The following is a 23,062-nucleotide window of genomic DNA, read 5'->3' as shown; positions in this document are numbered from 1 at the left end:
CTCCCTAACATGTAGCTTGTACAGATGTTTGTGTATTGGGTTCTCTTATGTGAAAAGCAACTGGGGTGATGGGGATGGGGGTGTGGGTTGACTTGCGTCCCCTCAAAATTCATCTGTTGAAGTGTCGATCCCCAGTACCTCAGAATGTGACCTTATCTGGAAATTGGGTTGGGTTATTGTAGATGTCATTGGTGAAGATGAGGTTATACTGGCCTCCTAATTCATTATGACAAGCGTCCTTATAAAAAGTTTGGATGCAGAGACACGCTCACAGGGAGAATGCTGTGTGAACGTTGTAGTTCTGCTGTTGCAAGCCAAGGAAATACCAGAGGCCAGGAGAAAGGCCTAGAACAGACCTTCCCTAGAGCCTTCAGAAGGAACGTGGCCCTGTGACACCCTGATTTCAGATGCCTGGCCTCCAGAACGGTGAGACAATATGTATCTGTTGTTCTAAGACATTCAGTTTGTGGTACTTTGTTATAGAAGCCCTAGGGAATGAATACGGTCACTTTCTGAGCTGTTTCAACAAATAATGAACACTACCCAATAATGAACACTAATGATGGTGTTGCAGGGGGTGGCCATGGATTTCTGTTCAAAGTCTGTTTATTGGTTATTGGTTTGAGATATTTTGTCTCCTTGTCCACTTTTTATTGCGCACACAGGAAACACTGTGTTATCTTACTACTTACCTGTCATGGCCAATGAGGAAATATTCCCTGTTAGTGGTTCTGATGGACATCACCTCATCAGGGTGGCATTTGAACATCTTACATACAGATTGCATTTTTTCATGGCTACTTATGCCAACTTCTACACTGGAGTTTCTGTTAGATATAGACACAAAGTATTACACAGATTCAAGCACAATGACTACTGTTTTATATTAAGATGCAAACTGAATAAAATTTAGGTCTGCTTGATCAATGTCTTGGAAATTGTCCAATAATGTTACAAAATAAGTTTAGATCTGGCTCATTACTGATTGCAAATACTTAGTTCAGCCTCACATTTAATTCAAAAATTCTTATTTCTGTTGAATTCTTTGTTCTACAAACGATCATGTTTCCTAATTTTCATTTTGTACTGAATTTCTTAAAGAGAAGGCCAAAAAAAAAAAAAAAAAAAGCAAATCTCAATACTTTTTTAAAAATCCATCTTGGGTTTATGAAATGATGATTTGATCTGCTCTCCCTCATCCGTAAATTAAGCAAATCAAAGTCTTTTGTAACTAAATTCTTATTAATGAATAATTTATGAACTGGTATATACAACGTGAAATAAGTATGTGGCTGTGTTTTACTCAGGATGTTCTTCATTTCAGCTTCTTTTCAGCAACCAATATTGTAAGCATGAAGGCTTTGGTTCTTTCAGTCAATGATTTAAATTTCAATTTGCATGCCCTGTGTTAGTATTCGTTGTTATACACGTTTTCCGGACTGGATGCGCACCGGTCAATTTCAATGGAACCTCGGCGATGTTCGTCTTTGTAATAGGAGATGTGAAGTCTCCTTCCCCCACTCTTTGACAGAATGAAAAACCGCTTTTTCCAAGAAGACTGAAAAATGAAAACATTTTGCATCTTAGTTGGATCTCCAAGGAAGAGAAGGGATTTGAAAAATGCTCAGGAAGCTAGTGGGAGGCCTGTTAGATCATGGTGCATACTTACAGCAGAGAAGAAAAGCTGAGGAGGTGGTGATTTAATAAAGTAATCTTGTTTGCAGACTTCATTTTCATAATAAAATGTAAATTGTTTGCCTAATAAAAGAAAGTGAACAGACTCAGTTTGTTCCCTGTAGATTTTGGGAAAGAACTGCTTCAACTGGAAAACGCTATTTCCCTCTGGAAAGGTCTTCCAATTATTCAGTTATGGAAAAGAACTTCGATCCTAGAGCAGGAAAACAAAGAGACCAAAGGACCGAGGGCATTATTCTTATTCGACCAGAGCCAGGACTTCCCTTCAGATGACGTTTAGAAGCTCCTTAATGTCGGGTCCTCATTTCTGGGGTGCACCTCTGGCTCTCCAGATGTGAGCAAAGGTTTTTTCTATTCTTGTCAGAGCACCAGCCACAGGAGCAGAATAATTCTGCCTTGCTCCTTGGCTTAGTAAACAGAAGCAAAAACACCTGCTCTTTTTTTTTTTTTAATTTTTTTTTAACGTTTATTTATTTTTGAGACAGAGAGAGACAGAGCATGAACGGGGGAGGGGCAGACAGAGAGGGAGACACAGAACACGAAGCAGGCTCTGGGCTCTGAGCCATCAGCCCAGAGCCCGACGCGGGGCTCGAACTCACGCACCGCGAGATCGTGACCTGGCTGAAGTCGGAGGCTTAACCGACTGAGCCACCCAGGCGCCCCAAAAACACCTGCTCTTGAAAATGAGGTGGCAGGGTGGTTACATCAAAAGGTTTCCAAAATGTTAACTGCTTCTCTGCAAGGATTGAAATGTAGATGGGTTTTTTTCCCCTGTATTTTCAAAAATGTCTTCAAGAAATATGTACTACTTTCATTATTTAGAAAAATGTCATGTTATTAAAGTTTTTTTTGCTTTCACCTCCAGGCTGTAGTTCTAGTTTGCCCATGGTTTTATAAAAGACCGTCTTTACTAAAGAGTTAGAGCTTTTTAATTAAGTGAAAACAGAATCAGGATTAGGTAGCACAACTGATGAGGACATTATGCTAGAATTTAGTATTTCTTTTTTTTTTTTTAACATTTTCTTTTAAAAGTTTATTTATTTAATGGGGCGCCCGAGTGGCTCAGTCGGTTAAGCGTCTGACTCTTGGTTTCAGTTCAGGTCATGATCTCACAGCTTCGTGCGTTTGAGCCCATGATCTCACAGCTTCGTGGGTTCAAGCCCTGCGTCAGGCTCTACACTGACAGTGTGGAGCCTGCTTGGAACTCTCTCTCTCTGCCCCTCCGTGATTTGCACTGTCTCTGTCTCTCTCAAAATAAGTAAACTTAAAAGAAAAGGCTTATTTATTTAAGTAATCTCTACACCCAACGTAGGACTCAAACCCATGACCCCAGGATTAAGAGTCAGATGCTGTTCCAACTGTGCCAAAATTACTACATGAATGTAGCAATTCCTAGGCAGCTGTCCTCACTTTGCTTCCTTCCCCTCCTCTGTAGCAACTCTGCCTGCTCCCCACCCCACCCTCCATCCCTTTACATGCACACATACACACACGGAAAAGGAAAAGAAAAACAGAATGCAGCGATATTGCAAAAACAAGTTTTGGCCGGCTCCTTTTTAAAATTGTATGGCCATGGACAAAAATCACATATTTATTTACTAAACAAATATTGATAGAGCACCTAGAATCCCTAACTTTCCCTGCTTCCTTATCTGTAAAATGGAGACAATAGTACTGACCTCACAGATATGTGGGGAGGACTGAAGGAGTTAATGCATGGAAACCTCTCGGTACTGGGCCTGGCACACAGTAGGGCTGTTATCAACAGAGGAAACTTTAGCCTTTATGGTTTGCAGAATAAACCGGTCTCTCATCTGCCTCTAATACAGGTGCTCTTTGGTTGTATTAAATTTAAAAGGTTCAACAGATACAGTATTTTATTTTATTTTTTTTTTTAAATTTTTTTTTCAACGTTTATTTATTTTTGGGACAGAGAGAGACAGAGCATGAACGGGGGAGGGGCAGAGAGAGAGGGAGACACAGAATCGGAAACAGGCTCCAGGCTCTGAGCCATCAGCCCAGAGCCTGACGCGGGGCTCGAACTCCCAGACCGCGAGATCATGACCTGGCTGAAGTCGGACGCTTAACCGACTACGCCACCCAGGTGCCCCCAGATACAGTATTTTATAAAAATTTGGGCCTAGGAGTCCCTAATAACATCGTATACAATTATAAGAACCTTAAAGTAAAGTAAGTATCTATCAGTACGTAGCCCAGTTTGTCACTCCCAGGGTGTCTGTCCCCAGTATTCACATCGACTACCAGGACACAAAAACTCTGACGGTGTTCGTTGACCTTGGCAACGGTGCTGTTTTCTCCAGAACTGAAGCTGAGGAAAATAACCCAGTAAACAATGTGGCTATCTTAATCTGAGTTTACGAAGCCATCAGTACTGAAGCCATCAGTATTCAGCCAATTTACTGGTTAAGGTATGTGAAGTCCAGAAATATTATGCGTCTGCCTCACTGCCCCATTCAAGCAAACTCAGAGGGTATGGTGACAGAAAAACTCTGGCCATGGTGACATTAATTGTTAATAAGGGTACTGGGGTTTTTGTCCATAGTAGGATTCTGGGCTTAAAAGTGAGCTACTAGAGACACTTAATGATGAGGTCTTTTCATGCCACCTGGCTTCTGCTTGTATTCCCTGCCTTCATGGAGCTTCCTATCACGTGTGGAAGGTGGGTGGTAAACAAGAAACGAAAACAAGCAAGGTAAGTGTCGGTTGGGATACGTGCGTTGGAGAGCATGGCCAGGGTGATGAGACGGAATAGCCAGGCAGGGAGGCCCCTTGAGGAAGAGGAGTCAGGGGAAACCTTTATGAGGATGAGAAGGAACCAAGCGTGCAAAGAGCTGGGTAGGCAGAGGAAGTAGCATAGTCAAAGGCCCAGGGACAGGAAAGGGGAGAGATGTTCCAGGAAGTGAACAGGAGCACTGAGTGGCTGGAATATAATGAGCCAGTGAGGACTCTAAGAGTGGTCTAAGACGAGGCTAGAGACAAGTTCAGTTGGGCCTGGAAGGCCATAGGCCAATATAGTGGGTTTGATTTTAAAACCAATGGACAGGACCACCCACTAATTAGCTTTGCCAAACAACAACAACAACAACAAAAACCAGTGGGACAATCTCACCCATCCTCTAGGTCCAGTTTGTAGGAAATACAGAAAACAGAAATATGGTAAACACCATGCCAGAGATGTCTTCAGCAAAATCTAGTCTGTGGGAAACTGATGGGACAAATTTTCAGTATTTTTACCCCTGTATATGCAATTTTTGCCCCTAAACATCTTCCCCTGGATTTCCCATAAACTTCTTTCTCACATCACTCTATCCCCAGGTGCCTTTTATGAAGTGGTGTTACCAACACCTGTCCAGCCTCCCCACCTAGAACCCTCTGAATCCCCTTAACCGTCACCCTTCCATCAGTCTTATGGCCACTCAATGATTAAATCATGCTCACTTTCACTTCCCAAACACCTCTGGGATCTATCCCGATCGTTCTGTTCCCACCACTGCTGCCTTCAAGACCTTCATATGTTTCAATGTATTCATATGCATTCAAGACCTTCATAGGTTTTTCACTGTACATTGTAGTGTCCAGTTTGGCGCCCTAATTCCAGTCTTGACGTTTTCTTTTTTTTTTTTTTTTTTTCCAACGTTTATTTATTTTTGGGACAGAGAGAGACAGAGCATGAACGGGCGAGGGGCAGAGAGAGAGGGAGACACAGAATCGGAAACAGGCTCCAGGCTCTGAGCCATCAGCCCAGAGCCCGACGCGGGGCTCGAACTCACGGACCGTGAGATCGTGACCTGGTTGAAGTTGGACGCTTAACCGACTGCGCCACCCAGGCGCCCCCAGTCTTGACGTTTTCAAATCCATTCTTGACATATCCCTGAGAGTAAACACCAAATCTGACTGATTCAGTACTTGGGGCAAGGATGGAATAACAGGGACTGGGTTTACCAGACAAAATATATACAATAGTGGTTTTCAAGACCCTTGGCATGGGCAATAAAATCACTCATCCCTATGAGATGGGAAACAAACAAGGTGGGCCCTACCACTCCCTTGAGAGAGTTTCCAGGCTATAGCACAGGAAAGGGGAACTGAGGTGGAATTGGGTGAATTCCTGAGTTGAGGAGACAGAGCTAAGGCTTCGGGGGAAATTAAGGCACTAGAGTTCACAGGGACAGAGTGCCAAAGAGGAAAGAGCTGCACACGGAAAGAATCACAGAAACATGCATAAGGTTCTTAAGAATTCAAGAGTATGGAATAATTATCTTTGGGCTGAGGACTGTTCCAGATCCACCTGACAAATCATAAAAGCTAGCCTTTAAAAAAAAAAAGTTTATTTATTTATTTTTGAGAGAGAGAGGGAGGGAGAGAGAGTGTGCATGCACGAGAAGGGGAGGGGCGGAGAGAGAGAGAGGGAGACAGAGAATCCCAAGCAGGCTTCAAGCTGCCAGCGCAGAACTGGACATGGGGCTCGGACTCATGAACCGTGAGATTATGACCTGAGCTGAAATTAAGAGTCAGATGCTTAACCGACTGAGCCACCCAGGTGCCCTAAAAGCAGGTCTTAAAAGGATCAAATTGTTTCCAAAAAACTTAACTGCATCCCAGAATATAGCTCAAGACTTGTAGAAATACAAAAATAGGCAGCACCCAGCAAGGTAAAAATTTCGATGTCTGGCAACCAGTTGAAGACTACCAAATACGCAAAGAGGCAGGAAACCATGACTCATAATTAGGAACATTATCGAAATGGGCCTAGAACTGACACAGATGTTCGAATTAGCAGAGACAGTTGTAAAAACAGTTATTATTACTGTATTTAATCTATTCCAGGAGTTAGGTAGAGACACAGATGATATAAAAAAGATCTAAAGTGAACTTCAAAAGATGAAAACCATAATGTCTCAGAAACAAACACACACACACACTGAATAGGAGTAACAGCAGATTAGTGCACATGAAGACAAAGTAAGAGAAACTATCAACACAGATGCAGAGAGAAAAAAGAATAAAAAAAAAATGCTAAAAGAGCACCAATGCACAGTGGGACAATTTCTTTATCTTTTTAACTTTATTTCTTTTGAGAGAGAGAGATTGCACTCTTATGAGTGAGCGGGGGAGGGGCAGAGGGAGAGAGGAAGAGAGAGAGGGGGAGAGAGAGAGAAAATCCCAAGCAGGTTCCATGCTGTCAGTGCACAACCTGATGCGGGGCTCGATCCCACCATCTGTGAGATCACGACCTGAACCGAAATCAAGAGTCAAATGCTTAACCCACTGGGCCACGCAGGTGCCTCACTGTGGGACAATTTCAAGTGACCTACTATACAAGTAATGAAATCCCTAAGTGGTTAGGGATACAGAAAACATATTTAAAGACATAATGCTGAAAAGTGTGTAAATTTAAAGAAAACTATAAACCCAGAGATCCAAGCAGGCCAGGAACCCTAAACACAAGGTACATGAAAAAAACTCTACTAAGGCATGTTGTGATCAAATTGTTCAAGACTAGTGATAAAGAAAATAACCTTAAAATCAGCCAGAAGGAAGGAAAATATGTATGCAGAAGGAAAAAAAAAAAAAACATGCGAAAGACATTAGATTTCTCATCAGAAATAATGTGAGCAAAAAAACAGTGGAGCAAATATTTAAAGTACTGAAAGAAAAACACTGTCATTCTAGAATTCTATATGCAGCAAAAATATCTTTGACAAATAAAGGCAATTTCAGGGCACCTGGGTGGCTCCGTCAATTGAGTGTCCTACTTCAGCTCAGGTCATGATCTCACGTTCGTGGGTTTAAGTCCCACATTGGGCTCTGTGCTGACAGCTCAGAGCCTGGAGCCTGCTTCAGATTCTGTGTCTCCCTCTCTCTCTGCTCCTCCCCTGCTCACGCTGTCTTTCTTTGTCTTTCAAAAAATAAAATGTTTAAAAAAAAAAAAAAAAGGCAATTTCAAGACATTTTTCAGATAATACAAAAGCTAAAGAGATCCATAAACAGGAGGCCTATACTATAAGAAAGCTTAAAGGAAGCCCTCTGGGTGGAAAGAAATGATACCAGATGCAAATCTGAATTTATATGAATGAATGAACAACACTGAATGGTAACTGCAAAGGTAAATATACGAATTTTGTTTTTGTATTAATTAAAACATTTAAAAATTCAACCGACTGTTCAAACAAAATACTAACAACATACTGTGAAGATTATAACATATGTGTAAGTAAAATGCAATTTCATTAAGTAAAAGGCATTAAGCCCAGGAGGGAAAAATGGAAGTATACTTTTATAAAATTCTTATATTATATGTGGTTTGGTGTAATATCATTTGTAGTAAGATAGACTGTGATACGTTAAAGATGTATACTATATGCCCTAGTGTGACCACTAAAATAACAAAACAGTTACAATTAATAAGCCAAGAAAGGAGATAAATAGTATCATAAAAATACTCAATTCAAAAAACAATGAAAAAGAGGGAAAAGGTGAACAAAGAAAAAATGAGACAAATAGAAAACAATGCTATGATAGACTCAAACCCAATCACATCAATATTCACATTAAGTGTAAATGGTCTAAAAAATTCAATTAAAAGGGTGAGACTGTCAGATTGGATAAGAAAGCAAGACCCAACTGCATGGTACTCACAAGAAACACATTTTAAATATAAAGACACATGGGGTGCCTGGGTGGCTCAGTTGGTTAAATGTCTGAATCTTGATTTCGGCTCAGGTCAAGATCTCATGCTTCATGGGAGTGGACTCGAGCCCCACATCTGAGCTGTGTGCTGACAGAACAGACACTGCTTGGGATTCTCTCTATCTCTCTCTCTGTGCCCCTCCCTGCTTGTGCACTTTCTCTCTCTCTCTCTCAAAATAAATAAATAAACATTAAAAAAACGAACACAAAGACACAAATAGGTTATAAGTAAAAGGTCAGGAAAAGGATATACCATGCCAACAGCAGTCAAAGCAAAGCTGGACTGGCTATAGTAAGATCAGATTGCATAGCAAAATAGTATTACCAGGGATAAATGTCTTTTTATAATGATAAAGGGGTCAATTAACCAAAAGGACATAATAATCCTACACAATTATGTACCTAATAACAGACTTTCAACATACTTGAGGCAAAAACTGCTAGAACTGCACAGAGAAATAGAGAAATCCACAATTATAGTCAGAGATTTCAGTACCCCTCTCTCCATAACTGATAGAAAAAATAAGCAGAAAATCATAAAGATTTAGTGGACTTGAACAACACTATCAATAACAAACTTGACCTGATTGATATTTATAGAACACTCAACAACAGCACAATGCACACCTTTCTCAAGGGCACATGCAACATTTTCCAAGACAGATCATGTTCTGGGCCATAAAACCAGTCTCAATAAATCTGAAAGGATCCAAGGTTTACAAAGCATATGTTCAGAACATAATGGAATCAAACTGAAAATCAATAACAGAAAACTTTTGGGAGTGATGAAGATTATCTTGATTGTCGTAATGGTTTCCAAGGCATATACACATATAAAAACTTAACAAATTGTACATTTTAAATATGTGCAATTTATTGTATGTCATTTTTACTGTAAACAGCTATTTCAGGGGTGTCTGAATGGCTCTGTCAATTAAGCATCCGACTCCTGATTTTGGCTTAAGTCATGATCTCATGGTTCGTGAGGTCGAGCCCCAAGTTGGGCTCTGTACTGGCAGTGTGAAGCCTGCTTGGGATCATCTCTCTCCCTCTCCCTCTCCCTCTGCCCCTCCCCACCCTCCTCTCTCTCTCTCTCAAAATAAATAAACAAACAAACAAACAAGTAAATAATAAACATTAAAAGAAAAAGGCTATTTCAAAAAATAGGACCAGTCTAAAATGCAAATCTAATGATGCCATTCTCTTGTTCAAGGATTGGTGGTCTAATGAGGTCAAGGTCTGGTACAATATAGTGCCATATTTCCACAGCCTCATCCTTTACTCTCCACTGTCCTACTTTATATCCACATTGCCCGCTGATACATCCTGCCTCTAATCCACTCATTGCTTTGTTCATGCCATCCCTCTCTGCCGAGATGTGCTCTTTGCCAATCTCTCTTAAAACCCTATACAACTTTTAGGGCCCAAATGCCTTCTCATAAAACCTCTCCAGATTCCCAAAACTACTTGTATGCCCTTTCTTTTTCAGATTCCCATAATGTTTCACACTCACTTTCATGATTCCTATCATATCCCGATTGTTTGTGCTTATCTTAGCTTCTCAGCACAGTTACTCACATGTGTTTATCTTAACTTCCCAACAACATTTATAAACTCATTGAGAGCAATGACTCTATTACTTACTCTGTATATCCTCTATAATATGAAGCACAGTGACTTACTAATGATAGGTGCTTTGATCATTTGATTTCTAAATTATTTCCTCCTAAATCAGCTTTTCTAACTACCCACCTGCAATGAACTGTGTAAACATGAACAAGGACCTTTGAATAATTCACCTCGAGCTACCCCTATAATAACAATTTAGGCAGTTTCTCCAAGGGAGAATTTCCTATTAAATTATGAAATATTCTTCGGTCTCTTCTGGGCTATAGTTTGTTTCAGCACCATCTCCAAGCAACAGATGGAACATCTGGTTAATGAAAAGTCAAAAAATGTCGAATTTCTAGGTAGGTGAGTGCTTACACAATAATTAGCTGAACACAGCAGCTTCTGCTACACTGTCCATGCCATGAATCATTGTCCCAGAATGCCACCCATTATCCTCACTAAAACTGTCTCCTGTATCCTGGGTAGCTTGATGAGAATTGTTTGTCATTTTCAATAAAGTTTTTCCTTAAGAGAGTATATTCCTTGGGTACCTGGACTCTTCGGAGGTTTGGGTTCCATTATGGCTGTCTGTTCTCCTCTGTCGAAAGGAAGAGTTAAATAAATGTCGGTTAGTCCTCAAACAACAGCGTGCTTCACTGATTAACCACCCAAACATCCAGTGTCAGGATGGTGCCCAGGAATGCTGCTGAGATGGGTTATCAGCCCCCCACTTTCCATTCTGTTCCCAAGGCTGATACTAGCCACAGTTACAAGGATATATTCAAGCTGCTTGTGCTCACCAAGTGGACAGGTCTGTGGAGGGGTTGCTAGCATGACTGAAGGGACCACGTTCCCTGGGCCTTCTCTGCTCCTGCTCCATAAGTGACTCTGACCACAAAGTCCATGGGGGAAGGAGCACGGAGGAGAAGAGACAAGAACAGGGCAGAGGGCAGGATGCTATGGACCAAATGCAGCTGAGAAAGCATTTCTAGCCAAGAGGAAGCATAAGATAAGTGCTTCTCCATGCCAGGAACTTGCTTTCTCCAGGGGAAAACCGAAGAGCAGGGACCCTGTTCTTCAACTGCCACAGGTGTCTGCCTGACTCTGGGGACTGAGGTCCACGTGGTGAAACTGACTCTGAGAGGTGGAGCCCTGTCCTGGGCAGCTATGCTGGTGATCCCTTGACCAACGTGGGGCCGTGAGAGAAGGGGGATCCTACAGGGTAAAGGGCCTCAGGGCAGGTGAGATCTTCGAAACTAGGAATGTGTCGGTGATCAATTCTTACCTTGAATTAGTAAGACTTTCAAAACAGAAGAAAGCATTGAGTACTTCAGTGCCCGGGCAGTGCCGGTAAAATGGGAGGGAGGCAAAGGGCCCTTGATACATACTTTGCGTATTATATATAATAACATATAACACTCAAATATGTGTTAACTGACTTTTTATGTTATCAGTAAGGCTTTTGGTTAATAGTAGGCTATTTGTGGTTAAGTTTTGGGGAGTCAAAAGTTATATGTGGATTTTTAACTGCATGGGGGGTCATCACCTCTAACCCCCATGTTGTTCAAGATTCAAGTGTGTATGTATATAAATACTGGATTTCATACATAATATATTTCATATTATATATATTAAAACCAGTATATGTATACATATGTGAAATCCATTATATATATGAAACCTATTATATAAATTTTGCTCACGTAAGCAAAATAAGCCTAAGCTTATGTTATATAAACAAAATTATACACTAAATATGAAATCTCATTCAATTTCATACGTGTTTTATATATAAAACATATAGATTTCACATATATTTTTATATATAATACTATAAAGCTTATACTAGTTTTATAATGGTACAATACCCATTTTACAGATAGAGAAACTGTTAGAGATAGAGAGACTAAGATAGAGACTACAGATAGAGAGACTAAGCAATTTGCCTTTGATCTCATAATTAAAAAGAAACAGACCCAGAATTCTAACTTGAGAGTTGCTGTCTGAACCACTTTGCTTCTCTTTCTATTTAAAAAAGGAGAATTGGGGCATCTGGGTGGCTCAGTTGGCTGAGCGTCCAACTCTTGATTTCAGCTCAGGCCATGATCCCAGGGTGGTGAGATCAAGCTCTGTGTCGGGCACGGAGCCTGCTTGAGATTCTCTCTCTCTCCCTCTGCCCCTTCCCCCTGCTTGTGCTCTCTCTCTCTCTCTCAAGTAAAATAAAATAAAATAAAATAAAATAAAATAAAATAAAATAATTAAACCTTTTTGTAGTTCTGCTTGCATTTCTTGTCATTACCCCAGAACAAAAAAGCCTTTCAGATTTATCTCTTTGATCCCATTCAAGAGAATCTACACCCACTATCATTGTCTATAACCTGTTCATTTTAATGTCACTTGAGATTTGATGAGTGTGATATCAAGAGGTCCTATTTCCTTCTGACTATACAATCCAAGAAAGTTATGAACCAAGAGCCCATAACAGCAGTTTTGCTCAGTTAATATTTCAGATTACCAGAAGCCTTGAGAACCTAAAACATTCAAACCAAGCAGTACTTACAGGCAGCCAGCCGGTCGCTGATCAGTTCTCAGCAAAGTACCCTGTCCCTGGGTCTCCTGTTCACTCTGAGCTCTGAGTGGCAAGGTGAAAATTAAATACAAGCTGCTTGAAATGTGAACCAACAGGAAGTTCCTAAACTATCTTAGGACAGATTTTACTCTTGCCCGAAGCTAAAATGGAAGCTATTGTCCGAGGGGAAGTCCTGGGCTTTCAGGCTTTTTGTGGCTTGGCACAGAACTGCCCTTGGCATTCCAGCTGTCTAGCATCAAAAAATAAAAGCAAACAAAGAAAAAAAATTCCCACTAGCCGTTGTCTTTAGTCACAATGATTCTTATTGAGAACAGCCTCAGCCTTGCCTTGACCTCCTGCAGTCATTACTACTGAAAAAATCCTTTTGCTTCCCACCAATCCGTTTCCTCCCAACGCCCTCCTGGGGAAAGTAGGAAGGATTCCTTTGTGCCAGATGAGAAACGAAAGCCTGCCTTCTCCAGCACAGTTGCACACACCAACAATCTCCAGGATGATCTGCTTCTTCATCTATAAGAGAGTTGTCATCAACAGGGTGGAACTAGACAGGCTGTCTTGTACAGCCACCCAATAAGTCTTAAAAATAAGAGTTTTACTCACAAGAGGGAATGGCAGTCAAGCCTTGTTGAAATCCTCTCTTCCTTTTGCTTCCAAATTACTCTTCCCATTTGGTTCCCTTCTGCCCTCATCTATTAGCTTTGTCTCTTTGTTTGTTTCTCTACCTGCACGCAGTCCATTCATTTCAGAATTCCCAGAGCACCTTCCATGGATATTTCCCCACTCTACAAGTATTTCTTGATGCTGGGAGAGTTGAGAGCCTCTTGAGATGGGTGATCTTGAATTTGCCAAGAGACCTGTCTGACGGATGTATGGTTTTCTCTAGTAATAGCATTTGGCTATTCAGGAGAAGAATGGGGGAGTTGGGGAGTAAGCTTTGTTTCAAGTTAATGCTTTTTTTTTTTTTTTTTTTTATGCCAGGGAGATATCACAGATAGATGAAGGAGCAAAGGAGCAAAGGAAGTTAAGATATTTGTGAAAGACTGCCCCAAATGATGAACCATGGTATCAGAGGGACATACAGAGGAAAGAGACTAGAAGGGGACTCCTAGGGAGGAAGCACTGATGAACTTGAAGAAAGATGGAACCAGTTGGCTGGAAAGGTAGGAGGTGCTGCTTGGAGACAGAATGATTGACTGATTATCTTAAAAATAGAGCAGTTGCAGGGAGTGGGTGGCTTTGTGATAGTGTAGACAAAAGATCATTGGTAATGAGGAAGGCAAGGAACTGAGAGGCAAGGGTGTTTGGTCATCCCCATGGACATTCAGTTTATCCTTTTGGAAACTCTCTAAAGATTTTTGAAATATGAGAAACAGAATAAACGTAATCATCTCCACTCATCTCTCCCAACATATATACACAACAGTGTCGATTTTTATACTTGGATTCATTTGTAAAAGCAATAGCAGACATAGATGTCAAAGGAGGACCCTGGAATCCATAGAAGATTGTAGTCAGAATCCTCTTTATTTCAAAAGAATATTTAGGTCCAGTTTCTGGGGACTAGGGGATCTACAATAGGTGATAGAGAATGGCCCAAAGATTGTAGGTGAAGGAGACAGCTAATAAGACCACCACTAGGGCCAGAGGAGGGAAGATGGGGGTTTCTTTTTCCTTCCTTTCCTTTCCCCTTATTGCCCTGAATCCTTATACTACGCACCTGGTTGGCACTGGAGCAATAGGATCAGGGTTGGTAGGGAAAGAGTGGCAATGTAGTTCATAATAGGAAGAGAGAGAGACAAGCAAAGTAGGAAGGAGACCCCCAAAGGTGGGCACACCCCATAGAGCTTCTTTCCCAAAGCCCATCTCAGCATAGGGTGTGATGCAAATCCCAGCACCCAGTGTTTCCTAGATCCCCCCGCTGGTCAGCAATGGGGCTTCCCTGCTTCTCAGTTTATTGGTACTTCAATTTCATTTCTTAAAAAAGTTTCTTTCTATGTGTACTCATTTTCGAGAGAGAGAGAGAGAGGGAGAGTGAGAGCAGGGGAGGGGCAGAGAGAGAGGGAGACACAGAATCTGAAGCAGGTTCCAGGCTCTGAGTGGGGCTCAAACTCATGAACCATAACACCATGATCTGAGCCAAAGCTGGACACTTAACCAACTGAGCCACCCAGGTGCCCCTGTACTTCAATTTCTATTGTAATAGAAGTAACTCTCTTTAATTTCTGGGCCTGGAGAGGAAAAAGCATGATCCATATGGATTTTGAATACATCATGAATTTGAAAAATCAGGCAAAAACTCCTAACATCAGAATTTAGCATTATTTCATCCTTCTGCCTTTTGTCCTGGGAGGTGTGTGTGTGTGTGTGTGTGTGTGTGTGTGTGTGTGTGTGTTTAAATGCTTTTATTGCTTTCACTTCCTGTTTAAGCTGAAAGCAGTTAATAAGAAAGAATGCTTTGTTTCAGCATTTATTGGTACCAGTTGGATAGCAAGCACTCCTGGGGATAAAAGAATTAAAAACAGACTTTGTTCTTAGTGACCTTATAAGCTAATATGGGAGATAAGTGACATAAGGAAACAGGCAGAGTGCTAGTCAGTCCTATCAGGAAAGAGCACACTCCAAGGATTTATGGAAGAGAGTTATTGAAGGGATGGTCTACAGAGGTGTTGACTGCATTAAGAGACCCAGCAAGGCATGATGAAGCATTCATTGTCTAGCAATAGTGGGAAACCTTTACCACCTCCAGGTCTGCGGGGATAAGAAGAGAGGGGGCAGTGTTTCCAGATTCTGATAAGAGTAGTAGCTGTGGGTCAGGTGCCATGACATGGGAGCAGTGGTTGTAGGAAGGGGAACGTGGCCACTGTCAAAACCACGGCCCTCGTGGAGAGAGCAGAGGTGGGTGGGGGTGGGGTAGGATGGGGGAGATGCCAGCAAAAGAGAGTAGAAAAGAACAGAGAAGTACATGACAACACAAAACCATGTGGTATCTGGGGGTGGAAGCAAACGCTTTGAGCAGAGAGAGGGGTCCCCTACGTCACTTGCTGCCAAGAGGGTGAGCAAGGGGAGAACTGAGAACTGGTCACTGGATTTGGCAAGATGGAGGGCACGATCTTGGCAAGCGCTATTTTCGTGCCACGGTGTAGAATAGAAAATCTGATGGGAATGGGTTACAAAAGAGAAATGGCCCATCTGCTGGGGTGAACAGAGCAGAAAAGAGTGGGAAATAGTGGAGAGTCAAGTGGAGATGATCCAGGAGGAATCCAAAATGATGAATATGAAGTGGTGAATGGTGTCAGAGCAACGCAGATCAAGAGACACGGGAATTCAGAGAAAGGAGCTATTCTTCCAAAGATGGAAGATGATGAGACCAAAAGGGAGATCTTGTGGAGAAGGTGGCACCTCATCTGGGCCTTGAAGCCTTCCTACCCTCCCACTTCCTCCTAATTATCCCTGGGGTGCACATGATTCTTAGATAGCAGACACTCTCTGGATCCCAGCCTTGGCCTCAGCCACTGGTTCAGAGGCAGAAGTAACCTGCCTCATGAGTGGGATGCTGGGTCAAAGGCTCCCTTTCTTTCTCTGGATAGTGCAATGTGTGGATGGAAGAGCATTTTGCTTCCTTGAGGGATGCGAACCAAAAATAAATAAATAAATAAAAAGACAGGATAAAGAAAGGGCAGAGCTGAAAGAATTACAGAGATGCAGAGCTTCTGTCTTGATGACTGGCAAACTTAGGGTCAAACCATGCTTGAATTCCATCCTTCCTCTGGACTCACTGATTAGGAGGAACTGATATTCCCTTGACTATTTAAGTCAATTTACATTAAATTGTCTTGTGCAAATGGAAATCATTTTGATTGAGAGATGTTATGATTTGAACACTAGGAACTGGCCCAGGGATAGATGTGAGAGGTAATTTGGAAGGAGAAAATGATAAAAAAGAAGGCAACTCAGCATAGTACAGTATTTTTGACATAGTTTTTTTGTGTTCTTTTTAAGATGTTTATGTATTTATTTTGAGGGGGGGAATAGAGAGTGAGCAGGGGAGGGGCAGAAGAGAGGGGGAGGGAATCCCAAGCAGGCTCTGCACTGTCAGCATGGAGCCTGACATGGGGCCTGAAATAGTGACCTGAGACAAAACCAAGAGTCGGATGCTTAATCAACTGAGCCCCTCGAGTGCCCCAGCACTGCACAGCATTTTTGAGCATGGAGTCAGACTTCCCGGGTTCATTGCTATGCTCTTGGAGCACATTGCTATGTGATCTTGGAGAAGTCATGTAACCTCTCTATGCTTCAGTCTCCTCGTCTCTAAAGTGAGAATGATAATAGTACTTACTTGATAGAGTGGTTATAGAAATTAAATGAGCAGATGTTTGTAAAGAATTTACAATAGTGCTCAGAAGGTAGTAAGTTCTTTACAAATCTTTGTCAAATAAATTAATGGCATTGTGTCTGCAATTTGCAACTGAGATTATGCATAAGCCCCACCTCTAATGAGAGGGGCTGGGCTCCCTGATTTTGAAGACTCTCCCAAAGTACTCTACATAGTGACAGTGTCACTGCAGGCCATTCTTTCTATGTTTCATATGAATAAGTAGAGGCCCCAGGAGGCTTAGAAATCATCTAAGAGAGAACTTAGTAATAAACATCATGATAGAGCCAAACCCCACCAGATCCAGAATTAGGACACCACATTTATCCTTCTGGTCTGTTTCCATTCATTAGCCCTTGGAGTTGTCCTCTTTCTCTTTCTGGGGTAACAAGATGACCTTCAGGTACTCAACAGCCCTAATAGTCTGTGGGTCTCGTAATACCCCCTTAAATGATTCTGTAGTTTACCATTTACAAAGCATTTGCAGTGTCTCCTTCTGGACACACAAAAACCTTTTGAGGGACACGAGGCAGATATTATATTATTTTTCCTGTTTCACAACCAAGAAGGGAAGCTGGTTGATAAAAGGCTTGATATCAGGTAAGTTACCACTAAGGGTCACTGGAGCTGAAGCCCACTGAGAAACTCAGGGAGCCAGCATACCCCCTACCTGTTATCTCATCCAGGGGGAGGGAATTGGGGTATTTATACACCGATTCCTGTCAATCACCGGGGGGACATTAATTTTGGGCACTTCTGGCCTGTCGTACATGTAGCAAAGTGGGCTCAGGAGACCAGAGGGACTCTTCAGGCAAAGGCCTGTGGCTGTTGGCACTTGAGAGCAGGCCATTGCCCTGAAGTGATGAAAATGAGGGATAGGGGTGACCACCATCAGCATGCACTGGTTTCCTTTCCAAGATGCTCTGGGCACCTTTCTGTGCAAGTAGGCCTGGGAAAGGTGGTGTTTCAGTTAGGCGCCTTGCTCTTTTGACCTCCATCAGGGTTTTTTGAGGATAAGGAAGTAGTGATAAGGCTAAATAATGGTCCCCCCAAGATGTCTGCATCCTACTCCCGGGAGTCTATGAATACGTTACCTTACGTTACCTTGCATGCAGGTGTAAGTTAAGGATCTTGAAATGGAAAGATTATCCTGGTTTAGCCAGAGGGGCCTGATGTGATCACAAGGGTCATTAGAGGAGGGAGGCATTTGGTTACAGGAGAGAAAAAATGCTACATTCCTGGGTTGAACATAGTGAAAGGGACCAAGGGAGAAGGAATGTGGGCAGTCTCTAGATGCTGGAAAAAGCAAGGAAATATATTCTCCCCTGAAATCCTCAGAAGGATCACAGTTCTACCAACACCTGGATTTTAGATTTCTGACCTCGGTAACTCTAAGAGAACCAATTGGTGCTGTTTTAAGTGACTGAATGTGCACTCATTTGTTCCTGCAGCCATTGAGAACTAATACAGGGAGAATGGGGATTGGGGGGGTTCGCGGAAGGGTCCACCTCAGCTGTCTGATAGGTAGCTCACGCAGCTTGTGCAAAACACCAATGTTGATTTCACTGCTTGCACCCTTCCTACCAAATGTGTTACCAATCTTGGGAATTGGCACCATTTACGTACCTACTTGTGCCATAAACCTGGGGGGCATCCTCAGTTTCTAGCTTTCTCTCACAATCTCACTTCAAATCTGTCGGCAACTCCTGCTGGCTCTACCTCCAAAATAAAGTCCACATCCGACCACTTTCATAACCTCCATGGCCGCTCCAACCCGCCATCATCCCACCTAACCTAGGCAATGACAGCAACAGCTTCCCACCTGGGCTCCCTTCTTCCACTCTTTCCCTCTATTGTGTCTTTCACAACAGTTCATCAGATCCTACCGCTTCCCTGCTCAAATTCCTCCAATGGCTTCCATCCCACTGCATTAGCACAAAATCCAAGGTGCTCACCTTGATCGAAAGCCCCTACATGATCTGGTCCTGTCTGCCTTTCATCCTTATTTCCCAGCACCCTGCTCTGCAGCACTGGCTTTCTTGATGTTTCTTAAACAGGACCAGGTGGTAGCTGCCTCAGGGCCTTTGCACTTGCTGCTTGTTCTGCTTACAACCCTTTTTCACATATCCACATGGTGCACCCTTCACTCTATTCAAGCTTCTGCTCAGATGTAGGCATTAGAAAGGGCTTTCTCAGCCTTCCACCTAACTTAACTTGCCCTCTGCCCATTCCACCATTCCTGAGCTCCTTATCCTCCTATATCTTTCCGTATACCCTCTTCTCACTTTCTGAAATTATATGAACTGTCTTTTCTACTGAAATATAAATTCCATGAGGACCAAGAGGGTTTTATTACCTGTTCTATACCAATGCCAAGAACAGTGCTCAGCACACAGTTCAATAAATATTTGTTGATTGAAAATACACACTTCCTGTTAGGTGACTGTCATGGCTAATCAAAGACAAGTGGTGGCTTCTCATGTAGGTGTCACTTACTCAGCACATGAATTCCTACATTTTTACATAACCACCCACACCTTCTAAATCTTTGTGCCTGAAAGAGAAATTGGTCCTCAGCTACCACAAGTCCTGTCATAAGTTAGAAGAAAAATTGTGAGCCATCTGTGACTTCACGGAAAGTACAACCCTCCAACACAGTTCTTCTCAATCACAAATGGATCCTTTGGCCCTCCCAAATGAGAGGGACCACTGTCCCCACTGGGTGTGTGGCTGTTAGGTGCTGCTTGATTAAATATAGAAAATTCCCGCCTGCTTTTCTTATTTAACCCACTCCTTTTCACTCACATTCAAACCTCCTGGCTTAAAAAATTTGCCCTGGGTATTTATATTATTTTAAAACATTAAAAAAAGAATTTTAAAAGGCAGATGGGATAAATCTTATCGTTACAAATTCCCTCCTCCCTTGTTCTTCTTCTTTTTTTTCCCCTCCCCTTCTTACATCCAACCTCACTAAGGGGTGTTAACTAACCCTCCCGGGGACCCCAGGGCCCAAGGTGTCTCACCTGTTCAACGTCCCTTTTACAGGTGTATTCTACCACTGGTCTGCAAGGTCAGCTACAAAATGGAATCACATGGAGAGGTTTAACGACACTGGTCCTGGCCCCACTCTCAGAGGTCCTGACTCACTTGGTCTAGGTGCTCCCTGGGGACCGGAAAAGCACTCCAGGTAAGTCTCAGTGCAGCCACAGTTGGCCAGCATCACGTCTAGTCCCTCTCGTTGGGGTCCTTTGAGGCTCCCCTTCTGAATACACTCCCCAAACTCCTCGGAATTTTCCATACATCTCCTTAAATTCACAAAGACCCAGCTCTTGCTTGATGACTCAGTGTTTTCATAACAACGCCCACTGAAAGAAATGTCTCCTTACTTGATGTTATAGTTCTTTGGAGTTTGCAAAGCCATTTCCCACACATTATTTCTCTGACTCCTCTCAACGTGAGGTGGGAATTCAGGGCCAAGATGAGGTGAGGACAGCCAGAGCAGCTGTCTGCGAAGTTAGGGCCAGGGCGGCCACATGGAGCAAAACAAACAAACAAAACAACAACAAAAAACCAAAACAGTAACAACAAAATGAAACAGAACAAACAAAAACAATCAAAAAAAAAAAAAAAAAAAAAAACCTCTCAGAAACAGGATTCCCAGTTACATTGGAATTTCAATTAAGCAATAATTTTTTTAAGTTTTTTTTTTTTAACTTTTTAATGTTTTAATTTCAGTTTTGAGAGACAGACACAGAGCGAGCAGGGGAGGGGCAGAGAGAGAGGGAGACAGAATCCGATGCAGGCTCCAGGCTCTGAGCTGTCAGCACAGAGCCTGATGCAGGCCTTGAACCCACGAATGTGAGATCATGACCTGAGCCGAAGTCGGACGCTCAACCAACTCAGAGACCCAGGTGCCCCAGCAATAATTTTTTGTTAACATAAGTATGTTCCATGCAATATTTGGGATATACTTATCCCCAAAAAATGTTTGTCTGAAATTCTAACTTAACTGGGCATCCTGTATTTTCCCGGGCATCTGTATACCCTGAAGCTTTGGCTTGAGGCTATAACACTCTCTTGCCTTCCTGTGATCTTTTAGCAACTCGCCAGTTTGAGCTCCTGCCCGTGTCCCTCCTCTCTTCTGCATGGGTAGCCATTATTCTCAAAAGAGGCTCTTTTGGATATTAGAATCCACTTGTACTTCCTTTTTTCCCACCTTGCCCTCTCTTCTTTGTGTGGCCTAAATTATTTATACGTTCAGACTGGTTTAAAAAACACCATCAAACATTTATTCAGGAGTTTCTGTGTGCCAGGCATTGTGCTAAGTGTTTTGTATCCATTGTTTCATTTACTCCTTACAGGCTCTTACCTACATAGGACTATTTCCATTTTAAGATGGAGAAACAAGGTTTATGGAGGTTGAGAGATTCTTCAAGGTCATTCAACTTGGAAGTGACAAAGCAAGGATTTGAACAGGGCTGTCGGGAGTCCAGAGCCTTTGTTCTTAACTAGCATGGTAGGAGAACAAGGTGGTACTAAGAGTTTGTGGCTTTGCTAGTCAAGTCGTCTAGCTTGCTCTGTTTAGCTTCCTGAAGCTCCTTGGGGTTCGGAAACCATTGGATAGACCTCTTCCGTGCCATCTGGGTGGCCTGAGAGATTAATGGTTGACAATACAGCAACCCATAAGATGAATATACATTTTTGGAAACCTTATTTTTAACCCTGAGGGAAAGAAGTGTCAAGGCTTTTGAAGAAAGACTTTAGCAGCCAAGTAAACACTAAATCAACCCAGGGACAATGTTCTTTAAACACATTGGCTGAGGCTAAGGGGCAAATAGTTTACACTGATTCTGGGTAGCTGGCCACAAATGTGATGTGTCAGAAAGGCTTTTTTTTTTTTTTTTTTTCTCAAGTGTTCTGTATCTTTTTTGGTATAAGCTGCCCCTGTGCTTTAGCAGTCTGTAAATATTTGTGCGATTAACGTATGCTGGCAAATGTCTCAAGAGGAAAGCAGGCTTCATAGTGCTCAGCAGAATTGCAATTAGCCATGCAAAAGAAAAAGAATTTGTCTCTTTCATCTCAGTGCTTAAAAACCTGTCAGCATCCAATACAGCTGGAAGCTTCAGAAAAGATAATTTGCAAAAGCTGATTTTCCTAAGCTTTTAAGAGTTAGCCCCTTACCCTGGTATGAAAAAAACATTCACTTGAAAATTGGTTTTTTTCCCTTCCCTACTTAACACTTATTAGAATACTGTATTATAATAATGTAATCATAATGAAAGGTGTTGTAGAGGGAAGTTCCTTTAAACATGTTAGTAATGTTGTCAAAGGGAGTGTTTTGCATTGTGGTACCCATGAAGTACCAGAGGAGGGAAAACATGGGTGGCCTATCTTCTTTAGAAATGATTGCCTAAGTGATTGGAGAGGAAGAAGAAAGAAGTGTGCCTGCTGAAAGCAGCTGGAGAAGCAGTGCACCTGGACCCATCCACTGCAAGCCGTCTGCCATCTGCTCCTTCCTGACATGTCATGGGCTTCCTCTAAAAGTTGCCATGGCCTTGAGGCTCCTGTACAGCCTCTGAAGTTCCTGGGCAAGCGGTCTGTACTCCCAAGCACATGCGTGCCTTGGATCCTTTGCTCTTCAATCTTGGGGTAAGATGGCTAGCCAGGTGGTACGGACTGAATGTTTGTGTCTCCCTAAAATTCATATGTTGAAGTCCTGGCCCCCAATATGGTGACATGGGAAGGTGGGTCCTTTGGGAGGTGATTAGATTGTGAGGGTAGGCTCCTCATGAATGGATTAGTGCCCTCATAAGAGACCCCTGAAAGCTCCTTATCCCTCCTGTCATGTGAGGATACAGCAGAAAGGTGAAATCTATGATCCAGGAAGTGGACTCTCACCAGACACGGAATCTGCCAGCACCTTGATCTTAGACTTCCCAGCCAGCCTCCAGAACTGTGAGAAACATATGTTTGTTGGTTAAGCCGCCCACTCCACGGTGATGTTACAGCAGCCTGAGCTAAGACACCGGCTCTTGTGAACAGCCAATACGTTGCTGGCCCTTTGGTGATCTCTTTCCAGCTGTTTC

The 23,062-nt window shown here is 42.4% G+C and overlaps 1 protein-coding gene across 4 annotated transcripts in view; it reads right to left on the bottom strand.

The window, feature by feature from the left end:
- The window catches only part of PLEKHS1 (pleckstrin homology domain containing S1), a 33,628-nt gene extending 12,375 nt beyond the window's left edge, over positions 1-21,253 (bottom strand). For all 4 annotated transcript variants that reach the window (XM_025918321.2, XM_086680923.1, XM_086680922.1 and 1 more), the window contains exons 1-6: positions 20,363-21,253; positions 12,578-12,649; positions 10,569-10,615; positions 1,670-1,758; positions 1,452-1,558; positions 693-827 (exon numbers count right to left, since the gene is read on the bottom strand). In XM_025918321.2, the coding sequence (XP_025774106.2) occupies positions 693-827; positions 1,452-1,558; positions 1,670-1,758; positions 10,569-10,615; positions 12,578-12,649; positions 20,363-20,397 (485 nt within the window). In that variant the 5' untranslated portion in view covers positions 20,398-21,253. The remainder of the gene's footprint in view (positions 1-692; positions 828-1,451; positions 1,559-1,669; positions 1,759-10,568; positions 10,616-12,577; positions 12,650-20,362) is intronic.
- Between the last annotated feature and the right edge of the window lie 1,809 nt (positions 21,254-23,062).

This window comes from Puma concolor, chromosome D2, assembly GCF_028749965.1.
Source record: "Puma concolor isolate L17-30 chromosome D2, mPumCon1.1.hap2, whole genome shotgun sequence".
NCBI lineage: Eukaryota > Metazoa > Chordata > Mammalia > Carnivora > Felidae > Puma > Puma concolor.
The sequence above is the reverse complement of the archived record's forward strand: the minus strand, read 5'-3'. Positions and strand labels throughout refer to the sequence as shown.